General features: G+C 39.3%; 1 protein-coding gene across 4 annotated transcripts in view; it reads left to right on the forward strand.

The window, feature by feature from the left end:
• The first annotated feature begins 455 nt into the window (after positions 1–455).
• FANCL (FA complementation group L) overlaps positions 456–13,720 on the forward strand; it is an 87,953-nt gene continuing 74,688 nt past the window's right edge. The window contains exons 1-2 of one of the 4 annotated variants that reach the window (XM_069583265.1): positions 460–612; positions 12,980–13,032. Coding sequence is in view for 3 of the 4 variants with exons in the window: in XM_069583261.1 (XP_069439362.1) it covers positions 517–612 (96 nt within the window). In the remaining variant the exon portion in view is untranslated. Of the gene's footprint in view, positions 613–12,979; positions 13,033–13,720 lie in introns of all 4 variants that reach the window. The other 3 variants (XM_069583261.1, XM_069583262.1, XM_069583264.1) reach the window with 3 other exon arrangements.

The raw sequence follows: 13,720 nt of genomic DNA on the forward strand, positions 1-13,720 counted from the left end.
CCCACGGACAGAAAAGTCTGGCTGGCCACAGTCCATAGGGTCACATAATCTTTGTGTTGGTCCTACTTAAGTGACACGACTTAAGTGACTTAGCACGGCACATAGAAGGGTTGTTAAAGAAATATTAAATTCGGCTCCTCAAGTCCATTAGCAATTTCCCCTCCTGTTTTGCCTTAGATATTCACAAGTGCAACGCACCAGAAACCTGGTGTTGACTTGAGTCTGGATTAATATAAACATCCAACACGGTTCTCCGGACAATCATAGCTAGTATGATCAGGTTGGGTCAGGTTCAGAAAATAATCTTCCCTCCTGCCTAGCGTTGGGGCCAATGCTGCCTCCTACTGAGCCCAGGCATCCCGACTACCACCGGACCTTCATTTTCGCCCAGGGAAAGCTCGAGACTTCCCGCCAAACGCGCCGAGTGTACGTCTCGGCGCCCCAGGCGCAGGCAAGACTGCGCATGTGCGGGACCAGCGGCCGCCAGTACCCCAACGGTGCCGCGGGCCGCGCGCTATGGCGGAGACGGAAGCGACCCTGCTGCGCCAGTTTCCGCTCTTTCTGCCCCAGAACCGGGCGAAAACCGTGTATGAAGGCTTCATTTCGGCTCAGGTATTCGCCCGGCTGATGCTCTTTCGCTCGGAGAGCTTTCCTTTGGCGGTGCAGCCTGGGCCGTGGAAGTCTGTGACCCGAAGGATTGGGGGAATCGGACTTGCGGTTTTTGAGAAGGGTGGCCCGCGAGGGCTCCTCGGAGAGTAGAAGTTTGAGAATTGTGGGCTGTTGCTGGAAACCCGTTCCTCGCCGCCGTTTGCACGCCTGGGCCCCGGTAACCGCCTACGGGAGACGCCAGGAGGTCCGCGCGCGCGGGGAGAGTGGGGCGGGGGGCCGGGGGGGAAACCGGCTGCGGGCCACGCCCCCTCGTCCCCGCCCCTCTCTGCCTGGCTCCTAGGTTGGCGTCGGTCGCACGTTTCAAGTTTTGCAAAAATTGGTCAGTTTTTGCTTGCCGCGATACTTAACATTCGCTCAGCCCCAGGAAGGTTGGAGGCCATTCAGAGGGTTGTCCTGTGCTCGCTCGTTATATTGATATTTCCCGAAGAAAGAACATTTTTGGGGAGAATCTCATTTTGGCTCTCTGCCAAATCCAGGGTACCAGAGCACATCCAGTTGCGGTATTTTGTAGGAACTCATGACAACCGAATTATCTTTGCCGATTCCAGGTGGCCTCTCTTGGTGGAGTTTATTACACATAGTAAACACGTGTAGGGCTTTGAAGTTACAAAGCGCTTTCCAACTACAATATCTCACCTAATCCTCAGTCTTTTGAAGCAGAAAAAAAATCTCATTTTATTGTTGAGTAAATCACGGCATGGGGAACTGAAGGGGATTAAGTTACTTGTCCTTGATCGCAATAGACTCCTTTAAACTCAGTATATCTAATGCCACTCGTAGGGTTTCCTCCTCTACCAAGCTACCTTAGGTTAGAATTCTGAGTATAGACTTTGCTTTCCGGACAAATTCGCCCTCTCCCCAACTAGCACACATACTTTTTGAGGATAGGGGCCATGTTTTAGCAATTACCACATGGTTTGAAGTTTCCTCAAAACACTATCAAGAATATTGAGTGAATTATTTAAATTCACATGCTAAATGAAAATTTTACCTATTCCTAAAAATATTAGGTGTAGAACTAATCCTAAATAACACGGATTAAGAAAAGATTATAGACCACACACTTGAACTTCATTTGTTTTCAAATTCATTGTGACCATCACAGAAAGTAGATTTCATCACGAAAGGTTAAATTTCATTGTTACTTCTGAAATAAAGTTAATCCACCGTTTCCTCCCCCAGTTGGAAGTATTGGTCTTGAGTGACCGAGTTGAAAACTTTCACAACATTTAGAAAAGTTGAAGAGATATTGCTTGTATCTGCTGAAGCTTCTTAGAAAACATGTAGCCATCAGTAGTCAGATTAGATGAAATTTTATAGAATCCTTGCTTATAGCTACAATTTTCATTTTACTTGGCTTAAGCAGCTGTTGAAATCCTAACCTGAAGATCTTATTTAACATTTGTTTTGGTGGAGCTCGGTTTTTCTAAAAATGTTTGTCTTGTATATAATTTCAAATTTACAGAAACATAGCAAGGATGTAGGAAAAATTTGTATATACATTTGAGGAGATTCACTATTTTCTATTTGTCTCATTTGATTTATTCTGATGTGTATGTGGCTGGGTGTGTACACACATTATTTCCCTGAACAGTTTGAGATTAAGTTGCAGACACAGTGCTCCTTTATTCCTGAATACTTAGTGTATATTTCATGACAACAAGGACACACCCATAACATTGCCTCAGTACCATTATCAAAATCAGGAAATTTAATCATCATATAATACCATTATCTAATCTGAAGTCCAAATTCAGATTTTTTTTTTAATGTTGCCAGTTACATTTTTTATACCCCTTCCAGCCCCTAACCATCTGGTATAAAATGTCACATTACATTGGTTGTCCTGTCTCTTTAACCTATAGTTCCTTGGTCTTCCTCTGTTTTTCATAAACTTGACATTTTTGGGGTACAGGCTGGTCATTAGGTAGAATGTCCCTCAATTTAGATTTGACTCTTTCCTCATCCTTAAGTTCAGGTTATGCAGTTCTGACACATATGCCACAGAAAGAATATCATGTCCTTTTTAGGGCATGGGATGTCAGCAGGTCTCATTATTGATCATGTTATCTGATCACAGGTTTAAGGTGGCATCTGCCAGATTTTCCTCTTATAATTATTAAGGACTTAGAGGAAGCTACTTTGAAACATCAAATTCTCTTTCCTCCCCACCACCTCCATTGTAGCAGCCATTGACTCTTGTTCCAGTCAGTTAATTGATGTTTCCCAATGATGATTTTCTTTCTTCTGTATTTATTAATTGTCATTCTGTGATAGAGTGACTTTCCCTTTGCCATTTATTTATATCAGGCTTATGGATTTTAAAAGTAATTTACCTAATGGATTATAATCCTTTCTTTCCTATTTGACGTTTAAATTATCCCAAATTTGGCCAGTGAGACAATATTTTTCTTGATGTGTTTTTAACAATCAGCAATTTTCCCTCATTACCGTTTTAAAGGTATCCTGTAGATGCTGACATGTATGTTTTATTTTTTAAAACTTAATTTTAATTTGTAGTTTCCCTGCATTCGGGAGTTATTTAATCTAAAATTTTTCTCATGGAATGTCTTTTTTCATTTTAATTTGCTATTTCTGGTTTTATTGCACTGTGAATAAACAGTGATGTTTTTAAAAATAAAATTTTATTTATTTGTGGGTGATCTGTGCGTGAGTAAAAGGTGTTTTCCCTGTTATCAGATTCTTTATCTTCCCTTAAGTAAGCTTTGGTAGTTTGTTTCCTTTGAGAATTTTCATCTAGATTTTTGAATTTATTGGTTTAAAAGTTTATGATATTCTCTTATTATCCTTTTAATGGCTTTGGGATCTGTAATGATGCTCCCTATTTTGGTTGCCTTTTGCTGTATATGACTGTTCCACACCTTAGTGCCTTAAAACAACAGACATTAAATTATCTCACCTTTTCTGTGGATCAGGAATTTGGATGTGACTCAGCTGGATGACAGAAGAGGCGATGGCACCCCACTCCAGTACTCTTGCCTGGAAAATCCCATGGACAGAGGAGCTTGGTGGGCTGCAGTCCATGGGGTCACGATGAGTCAGACACGACTGAGCTACTTCACTTTCACTTTTCACTTTCATGCATTGGAGAAGGAAATGGCAACCCACTCCAGTGTTCTTGCCTGGAGAATCCCAGGGACGGGGGAGCCTGATGGTCTGCCGTCTATGGGGTCGCACAGAGTTGGACACAACTGGAGTGACTTAGCAGCAGCAGCAACAGCAGCTGGATGATCTTGGATCAGTGTTTCTCCTGAGATAGCAGTGAAGATTTTGGCCAGGATGTCTGTTATCTACACACTTAACTAGAGCGAGAAAATTTTGCTGCCAAGATTGCTTATTCACACAGCTATAGATTCAGTTCAGTTCAGTCACGTCTGACTCTTTGCGACCCCATGAATTGCAGCACGCCAGACCTCCCTGTCCATCAAGAACTCCCGGAGTTCACCAAACTCATGTCCATTGAGTCAGTGATGCCATCCAGCCATCTCATCCTCTGTTGTCCCCTTCTCCTCCTGCCCCCAATCCCTCCCAGCATCAGAGTCTTTTCCAATGAGTCAACTCTTCGCATCAGGTGGCCAAAATATTGGAGTTTCAGCTTTAGCATCAGTCCTTCCAAAGAACACCGAGGACTGATCTCCTTTGAAATGGACTGGTTGGATCTCCTTGCAGTCCAAGGGACTCTCGAGAGTCTTCTCCAACATCACAGTTCAAAAGCATCGATTCTTTGGCGCTCAGCTTTCTTCACAGTCCAACTCTCACATCCATACATGACCACTGGAAAAACCGTAGCCTTGACTAGCTATATATAAAAGGACTCGATTTTTTACTGCTATTGATAGAGGCCTCAGTTCCTCACCATGTGGACCTCTCATAGTGTTGTTTGACTGTCATCACAACAGGGCAGCTGTCTTCCCTCTGAGTGACTGATAAAACAGAGAAGTTAAGCAGAAAGCTGCACCGTGCTTTTTCTCTCCCAGCCTCTAAAGTTACACATTTACTTCTGTTTTATTCTGTTTGTTAGAAGCAAGTTCTCAAATCTGATTCATATTAAAAGGAGATGAGGCACCAATGCTTTAAGGTAGAATTGGCAAAGAAATTATGAATATAATCTCATGTCCATTCCTGATATTGGTATTTTGTGTGTGTCTCTCTTCTTTTTCCTGATGGATTTGGATAGGGACCTGTAAGTCTTACTGATCTCTACAGAGAATCAACTTTGATTTTTTATTTTTCTCTGGTATTTTCTGTTTCTGTTTCATTGATTCCTGATCTTAAATTTCCTAATTTTTTAGGTGGAAGATTAGGTCTTTGATAATGAGACATTTTTCTTTTATAGTGTAGATAAACAATATTATTTATATAATAAGAATTCTGTTAAATTTATTGGATCTCACTTGATAGTGTAGAATATGGTTTATTTTGGTAAATGTTCTGTGTATACTTGGAAAGAATGTATATTATGCTGCTGTTGGGTAGAGTGTTCTATAAATGTCAGGTCAGATTGGTTCATAACGCTATTCAAGTTTTGTATATCCTTACTGAGTTTCTGTAGTTGCTCAGTTAATGAAAGGGGGTATTGAAATTTCCAGCTACATTCAGTTTGTTTAGTCGCTCAGTCTTGTCTGACTCTTTGCAACCCATGAAGTGCAGCACGCCAGGCCTCCCTGTCCATCAACACCCCCCGGAGTTTACCCAAACTCATGACCGTTGAGTTGGTGATGCCATCCAACCATCTCATCCTCTGTCATCCCCTTCTTCTGCCCTCAATCTTTCCCAGCATCAGGGTCTTTTCAAATAACTCAGCTCTTCACATAAGGTGGCCAAACGAGTTTAAGTTTCAACATCAGTCCTTCCAATGAATACCCAGGACTGATCTCCTTTAGGATGGACTGGTTGGATCTCCTTGCAGTCCAAGGGACTCTCAAGAGTCTTCTCCAACACCACAATTCAAAAGCATCAATTCTTTGGCCCTCAGTTTTCTTTATAGTGCAACTCTGAAATCCATACATGACTACTGGAAAAACCATAACCTTGGCTAGACGGACCTTTGTTGACAAAGTGATGTCTCTGCTTTTTAATACGCTGTCTAGGTTGGTCGTAACTTTGCTTCCAAGAAGTAAGCATCTTTTAATTTCATGGCTGCAATGACCATCTGCAGTGATTTTGGAGCCCCCCAGAATAAAGTCTGACAGTGTTTCCACTGTTTCCCCATCTATTTGCCATGAGGTGATGGCACTGGATGCGCTGATCTTACTTTTCTGGATGTTGAGCTTTCAGTCAACTTTTTCACTCTCCTCTTTCACTTTCATCAAGAGGCTCTTTAGTTCTTCTTCACTTTCTGCCATAAGGGTGGTGTCATCTGCATAGCTGAGGTTATTGATACTTCTCCCGGCAATCTTGATTCCAGTTTGTGCTTCCTCCAGCCCAGCGTTTCTCATGATGTACTCTGCATATAAATAAACAGAGTGACAATATATAGCCTTGACTTACTCCTTTTCCTGTTTGGAACCAGTCTGTTGTTACATGTTCATTTCTAGCTATTGCTTCTTGACCTGCATTTGGATTTCTCAAGAGGCAGGTCAGGTGGTCTGGTATTCCCATCTCTTTCAGAATTTTCCACAGTTTCTTGTGATCCACACAGTCAGAGCCTTTGGCATAGTCAGTAAAGCAGAAAAAGATATTTTTCTGGAACTCTCATGCTTTTTCCATGATCCAGCTGATGTTGGCAATTTGATCTCTGGTTCTTGTGCCTTCTCTGAAACCAGCTTGAACATCTGGAACTTCATAGTTCACGTATTGCTGACGCCTGGCTTGGAGAATTTTGAGCATTGCTTTACTAGTGTGTGAAATGAGTGCAATTGTATGGTAGTTTGAGCATTCTTTGGCATTGCTCTTTGGGGTTAGAATAAAAACTGACCTTTTCCAGTCCTGTGGCCACTGCTGAGTTTTCCAAATTTGCTGACATACTGACTGCAGCCCTTTCACAGAGTCATCTTTTAGGGTTTGAAATAGCTCAACTGGAATTCCATCACCTCCACTAGCTTTGTAGAGATGCTTCCTATGGCTCACTTGACTTCACATTCCGGGATGTCTGGCTCTAGGTGAATGATCACACTATCGTGATTATCTGGGTCATGAGAATCTTTTTTGTATAGTTCTTTCTGTGTATTCTTGCCACCTCTTCTTGGTATCTTCTGCTTCTGTTAGGTCCATACCATTTCTGTCCTTTATTGAGCCCATTTTTGCATGAAATGTTCCCTTGGTATCTCTAATTTTCTTGAAGAGATCTGTAGTCTTTCCCATTCTATTGTTTTCCTCTATTTCTTTGCATTGATTGCTGAGGAAGGCTTTCTTCTCTCTCTTTGCTATTCTTTGGAACTCTGCATTCAAATGGGTATATCTTTCCTTTTCTCCTTGGGTTTTCACTTCTCTTCTTTTCACAGGTATTTGTAAGGCCTCCTCAGACAGCCATTTTGCTTTTTTGCATTTCTTTTCCTTGGGGATGGTCTTAATCCCTGTCTCCTGTACAGTGTCAGGAACCTCTGTCCATAGTTCATCAGGCACTCTGTCTATCAGATCTAGTCCCTTAAATGTATTTCTCACTTTCTGTTAGGGATTTGATTTAGGTCATACCTGATGGTCTAGTTGTTTTCCCTACTTTCTTCAATTTAAGTCTGAATTTGGCAATAAGCAGTTCATGATCTGAGCCACAGTCAACTCCCGGTCTTGTTTTTGGTGACTGTGTAGAGCTTCTGCATCTTTGGCTGCAAAGAATCTAATCAGTCTGATTTCCGTATTGGCTATCTGGTGATATCCACGTGTAGAATCTTCTTTTGTGTTGTCCTTCCAATGAATATTTAGAACTGTTTTCCTTTAGAATGGACTGGTTGGATCTCCTTGCAGTCTAAGAGACTCTCAAGAGTCTTCTCCAACACCACAGTTCAAAGGCATCAATTCTTCAGTGCTCAGCTTTCTTTATAGTCCAACTCTCACATTCACACATGACTACTGGAAAAACCAGAGCTTTGACTAGATGGACCTTTGTCGGCACGGTAATGTCTCTGCTTTTTAATATGCTGTCTAGGTTTGTCATAGCTTTTCTTCCAAGGAGCAAGTGTCTTTTAATTTCATGGCTGCAGTTACCAAACTGCAGTGCTTTTGGAGCCCCCCAAAATAAAATCTCTCACTGTTTCCATTGTTTCCCCATTTATTTGCCATGAAGGCTTCTGTGAGCTGTGATAATTTTTTAGACCTTCCTTGTTTTCGATGACTCTGACTCCTTTATGATTATGAAATGACCCTTTTAATTGAGGAATTCTAGTCAAGTTTATTGTAGGACACTGCTCTACTAGGATTTGCCTTTTTTCTTGTGATTAGGCTTTATGGGTTTTTGAGAGAAACATCACAAAGTTTAGATACCATTTCATCACATCATGTTAAGGGTACATATTATCAACATGATTTATGACTGTTGATGTTGACTTTGATCACTTGGCTGAAGTTGTGTTTGTAGGTTTCCCTACTGGGATGTCGCTTTTTTTCCAACCCCTTTCCATACTGTATTCTTTGGCAGGAAGTCACTATGAGCAGCCCTTATTAAGAAGTGGGGAATTATTCTGCCTCCCTTTTGAAGTGGAGTATCTATATACAGTTAACCCTTGAATAACGCAAAGCTTAAGTGTGCTAAACCTTGTGGGCGTGAAAATCCATCTGTGAAATCAGCCAAGTGCAGATTGTATAGCACTACAGTATGTAGTTATTGTAAAAAAAAAAAAAATCTATGTATAAGTGGACCTGAACAATTCAAACTCATGTTGTTCAAGAGTCAGTCGTAATTTATCTGGAATTCTTCTGCATACGAGATTAATTTCTCCATTTCTTAATTCAATCATTTATATCAGTATGGACATACAGATATTTTATATTTTGAATTATATTCTAGCACTACGTTATTTGTTGTTTAAGTCATTCCAGCTTTGGCACAATTAATTATGCTTTAAAGAGATTTTGAAAAATAAGAAAAAGGTCTTTTATATTTATCTATATATTTACTGTTTCTGATACTCTTTGTTGTATACCCAGATTTCCATCTTGTTTTATTTTGTTGTTATTTTTGTTCAGTCACTCAGTCATGTCCATGTCTTTGTTCCCCGTGGACTCATTTACTTTCTCCCTAAACTTGGTCCTTTACCATTTCTTGTAGTGCATATCTGCTAGTGCTGAATTCTTCAGCTGTTTTATGTCTCAAAAATTGTTTATTTGATCTTTTGAAAGATACTTTCACTGGGTATAAAGTTCTAGGTTGACTTCTTGTTTTAGTGCTTTAGCAGCTTTGTTTCATTGTCTTGTTTTATTATGTATGAGAAATCTCTACTTTTTATCTTTATCTTTGATCCTCTGTAAGTGTATTGTTTTTCTTTGACTGTTAATATTTTTCTCACTGGTTTCTGTCAATTTGATTGTGATGTTCCTTGATGTAGTTGCCTTCATGTTTTTCCTTCATAGGGTTTATTGTGCTTTTTGGATCTGTATTTTCATTTAATTTGGAAAAACTTCAGCCATTATTTCTTCAAAAAGTTTTTTGCTCCTTCCTGCTTCCTATGTTGGGGACTCCAAATACATGTGTATTAAGTCACTTTAAGTTGTTCCATAATTCATTGATTTTTTTTCCCATTTTCCAGTCAGTTTCTCTGCTTTCTTTGGATGTTCTACTTCTGTGTTTTCAGGTACACAAATATATTTTTTTCAGTGTTTAATCTGCTGTTAATAACTGTATTGTAACATTTTTCATCTCAAACGTTGTATTTTTCATCTCTTCAACTTGGGTCTTTGTGTTTTTTTGTGTCTGTTTAGCATACTGGTGCTTTTCTCTACCTTCCTGAACATAACTGCTTAAGTGGAGGAGGGGAAGCTCTATCATCTGCCATTTTATATTTGTTTCTCTTGATTTTTCTCTTTTTAATCTTATTTTCTTACTTCTTTGCATACCTGGTATTTTGATTGGTTGACATACATTGTGCATTCCACTGGCTGTATGAAATTTTTTGTTCTCTTAAATATTCTTGATTTCAAAGAACCAACTCATTGTAAAAGCCTTTGAGGCTGGGAAAGATTGAGAGCAGGAGGAGACAGGGGCAACAAGTAGAGATAGTTGGATGGCATCACCGACTCAATGGACATGAGTTTGAGCAAATTTTGGAAGATGGTGAAAGACAGGGAAGCCTGGAATATTGTAGTTCATGGGGTTGCAAGGAGTTGGACACAACTGAGTGACTGAATGACAACCTTTAAATTACTTGGAAACAGCAAATCTTTCCAAGGTTTACTTTTAAGCTCTGTTAAGCTGAAACAGAACAGACTTGAGCCTAGAGATCTGGTTATGCCACTAAGACAACACTCTGAAGAGTACTGTTTAATAGCTCTTATAGTACAAGGTTTTCCACTCTGATTGGTTAGAACATGATTCTTTTAGCCTTGTGTGAGTGCCTCGAGATATTCTCTTATCTCCCCATCTTTAGGTAGTCTCACATCCTGTGGCAATCAGTACTCAGCGGAAGAACCCTTTTTAGGAATTCTCTGAAGTTCTGTAGAATTATTCTCTGTGTAATTTTTCTCCATGTATTTCTCTCCTCTTTTGTACTATACCTTGTAAATTCTACATGCCTTGGCCTCCCCTTACTCATGCCTGTCTTCTCAAATAATAGAATATGTTAAGCTCTATTTGGTTCTTCATCCTTGCCCTGCAGCCTGAAAATTCTCCAGGCTGGCCAATTACAGAGACTTTTCTCCTTTGTTTCCCTTCTTTCAGGGGTCATTGTCCTGTGCTGCCTGTTGTTTGATGTCTAAAAATCATTGTTTCAAGTATTTTGTCCAGTCTTTTAGTTAAAATGGGAAGATAAATCCTTCCCGGTTGTTCCATTATATAAACTAAAGGACGTTCCCTTTCAGTTTCTTAAAGGAATACTGAATTACATATTATTAAGTGAGCATTTTCACTCGGATTATTAAAAGTTTGTTCCACTGTGGCTTTTTAAAGTCTTGTTTTATTTATTATTCTATTTCCCATATGTTATTTGATCTTTTTCTTATTGGGGTTTTTGTTTTTTTTATTTTTGCTTGTGTTCCACTTCAGTTGCTTTTCTCAAGTGGTCTTTAATTTTTTTCTCATTTGGTCATTTTCTTACCTTTTTGTCTTTTATGAATTTTTTATTTTATTCTATTCTCTTTTGAATAGCTCTTAATTTATCCTTCCATTTTAATATTATTTTGTCTTTTTTTCGCCTCAGTTTCTGTTACGAGGTTTTAAAATTTCTGAATCTGGGTGCAAATACTCACCAAATAATGTTTAATTCAGTACTGTAATTTGTTTATGCCTTTTGTTTTTTGTTTATGTTGAGGGACTGTCATCACCTGAAATGTCTCAGTTCTTATTTTTTTTAATTTATATATTTATTTTATTTGGAGGACAATTACTTTACAGTATTGTGATGGTTTTTGCCATACATCAGTGTGAATCAGCCATAGGTACATATAATGTCCCCTCCATCCCGAATCCCCCTCCCACCTCTCTCTCCACATTTTGATTTTGTCTCATAGTAGGTTAGCAGGTCATAGTAGTATGCAGGTCAAGAAGCAACAGTTAGAACTGGACATGGAACAACAGACTGGTTCCAAATAGGAAAAGGAGTACATCAAGGCTGTTTATTGTCACCCTGCTTATTTAACTTATATGCAGAGTACATCATGTGAAATGCTGGACTGGATGAGGCACAACCTGGAATTAAAGATTGCTGGGAGAAATATCAATAACTTCAGATATGCAGATATGCCACCCTTATGGCAGAAAGCAAAGAAGAACTAAAGAACCTCTTGATGGAAGTGAAAGAGGAGAATAAAAAAGTTGGCTTCAAACTCAGCATTCAGAAAACTAAGATCATGGCATCTGGTCCCATCACTTCATGGCAAATAGATGGGGAAACAATGGAAACAGTGGCAGACTATATTTTGAGGGGCTCCAAAATCACTGCAGATGGTGACAATGAAAAGATGCTTGCTCCTTAGAAGAAAAGTTATGACCAACCTAGACAGCATATTAAAAAGTAGAGGCATTACTTGCTGACAAAGGTCCATCTAGTCAAAGCTATGGTTTTTCTAGTAGTCATGTATGGATGTGAGAGTTCGACTATAAACTTTGAGTCAGTGCCGAAGAATTGATGCTTTTGAACTGTTGTGTTGGAGAAGATCTTGAGAGTCCCTTGGACTGCAAGGAGATCGAACCAGCCCATCCTAGAGGAAATCATTCCTGAATTTTCATTGGAAGGACTGATGCTGAAGCTGAAATACCAATACTCTGGCCACCTGATGCAAAGAACCGACTCATTGGAAAAGATCCTGATGCTGGGAAAGATTGAAGGCAGAAGGAGAAGGGGATGACAGAGGGTGAGATGGTTGGATGGCATCACTGAGTCAATGGACATGAGTTTGAGCAAGCTCCAGGAATTGGTGATGGGGTAGCAAAGAGTTGGATATGACTGAGCTACTGAACTGAACTGAGCTTAGCATTGATGGACACATTATCTTTGTGTTTGTCAACCGTTGGCTGCAGTAATTTGTTAAATTCCTCAAGCATGCCCTCTTTGGATCTACATAGCAAGGAAATGCAAAATAGAAGGAATATATGTATATTTATGGCTGATTCATTTTGCTGTACAGCAGAAACTGATACAGCAGTGTAAAGCAACTATAAGTAAGTAAGTGTAAGTGTACTCGCTCAGTCGTGTTCGACTCTTTGCGACCCCATGGACTGTAGCCCATCAAGCTCCTCTGTCCATGCGATTTTCCAGGCAAGAATACTGGAGTGGGTTGCTATTTCCTTCTCCAGGGGATCTTCCTGACCCAGGATGGAACCTGGGTCTTATGCATCACAGGCAGATGCTTTACCCTCTGAGCCACCAGGGAAGCAATTATACTCTAATTTAAAAAAGTACTCTCTTCTGTTTGCAAAATGCAGTTTACTTAATGGATGATTGTTTTCGGTAGTGTTGGAGGAAAAATCCAGCATTTTTAATGTTATGTAAGACCCTCAGTTTCCCATAGTTGCTACTTTTTCCTCTTAACACCGTTTCCAAAGGATCACCCTTTTACTATCTTCTACTTTTACAGTTCTTATCCAAGATGAGGTCCTTGACTTTTATGTTGCTAATTCTTTATTTTTCACACATAATCTAATCCCCTCTTCTGTTTTCTGGTTTTTTTTTTTTTTTTTTTTTAAATTTCCTGAATCCCCTAGCTCTCTCAAAGGACTTGATGTAGGAGCCTCAGGATGGAAGGCACTGGAAAGCGGTTTGTATTTTTCTTCTTACAGGCAGTTTGGAAGTTTATACCATTCTCTTTCTTCTGCCTCTGCCTAAGACGGGATTTTTCTGGTTCTATTTGCTCTTAATTTTGATGTACATATTTTTTGGGAATGGTATGTAGACAGATTCAGATTTAGGCAACTGTTGATACTTTTGTTTGCTGTAAATTTGGAAATTCTTCATGAGAGCAGTTAACATTTTTTTTCCTATGATTTAACTAAAAAAAGATAATTTTAGACATTTTCTTGAATCAGTATTATGACATGTGACATGGCATTTCACTTTTAAAATGGTTGGATTTTGCAAATAAGAGACTTTGGAATTTTATTATTTTACGTAACACAGTTGAGTAGAGTAGTTTTACTATTTTTCATGTAAATTTTGAGTTCCGGATTGTTCTTACACCTATGTGTGGGGTGTCTATAAAGTTAGGTTAAGGTTACTACATAATACTTTTTAGTGGTTTAATGAAATAGTGAATTATTGTTACTTGACCTTTTGAAAAGGTCAGTAGTACATTTTGTTTCATTTTTTAAAGGACATTTAAATGTAATGAAAGTCAGAACTGCAATATTACCATGAAAGTAAAGGTTATGGGGTACATTTAATTGTGTTCCTCTATTTTTGAAACTGCTTTGAGGGAGATTCTGATAAAATTCTCGTGGTAATTGTTT

Source organism: Ovis canadensis, chromosome 3, assembly GCF_042477335.2.
Source record: "Ovis canadensis isolate MfBH-ARS-UI-01 breed Bighorn chromosome 3, ARS-UI_OviCan_v2, whole genome shotgun sequence".
In the NCBI taxonomy this organism is placed as follows: Eukaryota; Metazoa; Chordata; class Mammalia; order Artiodactyla; family Bovidae; genus Ovis; species Ovis canadensis.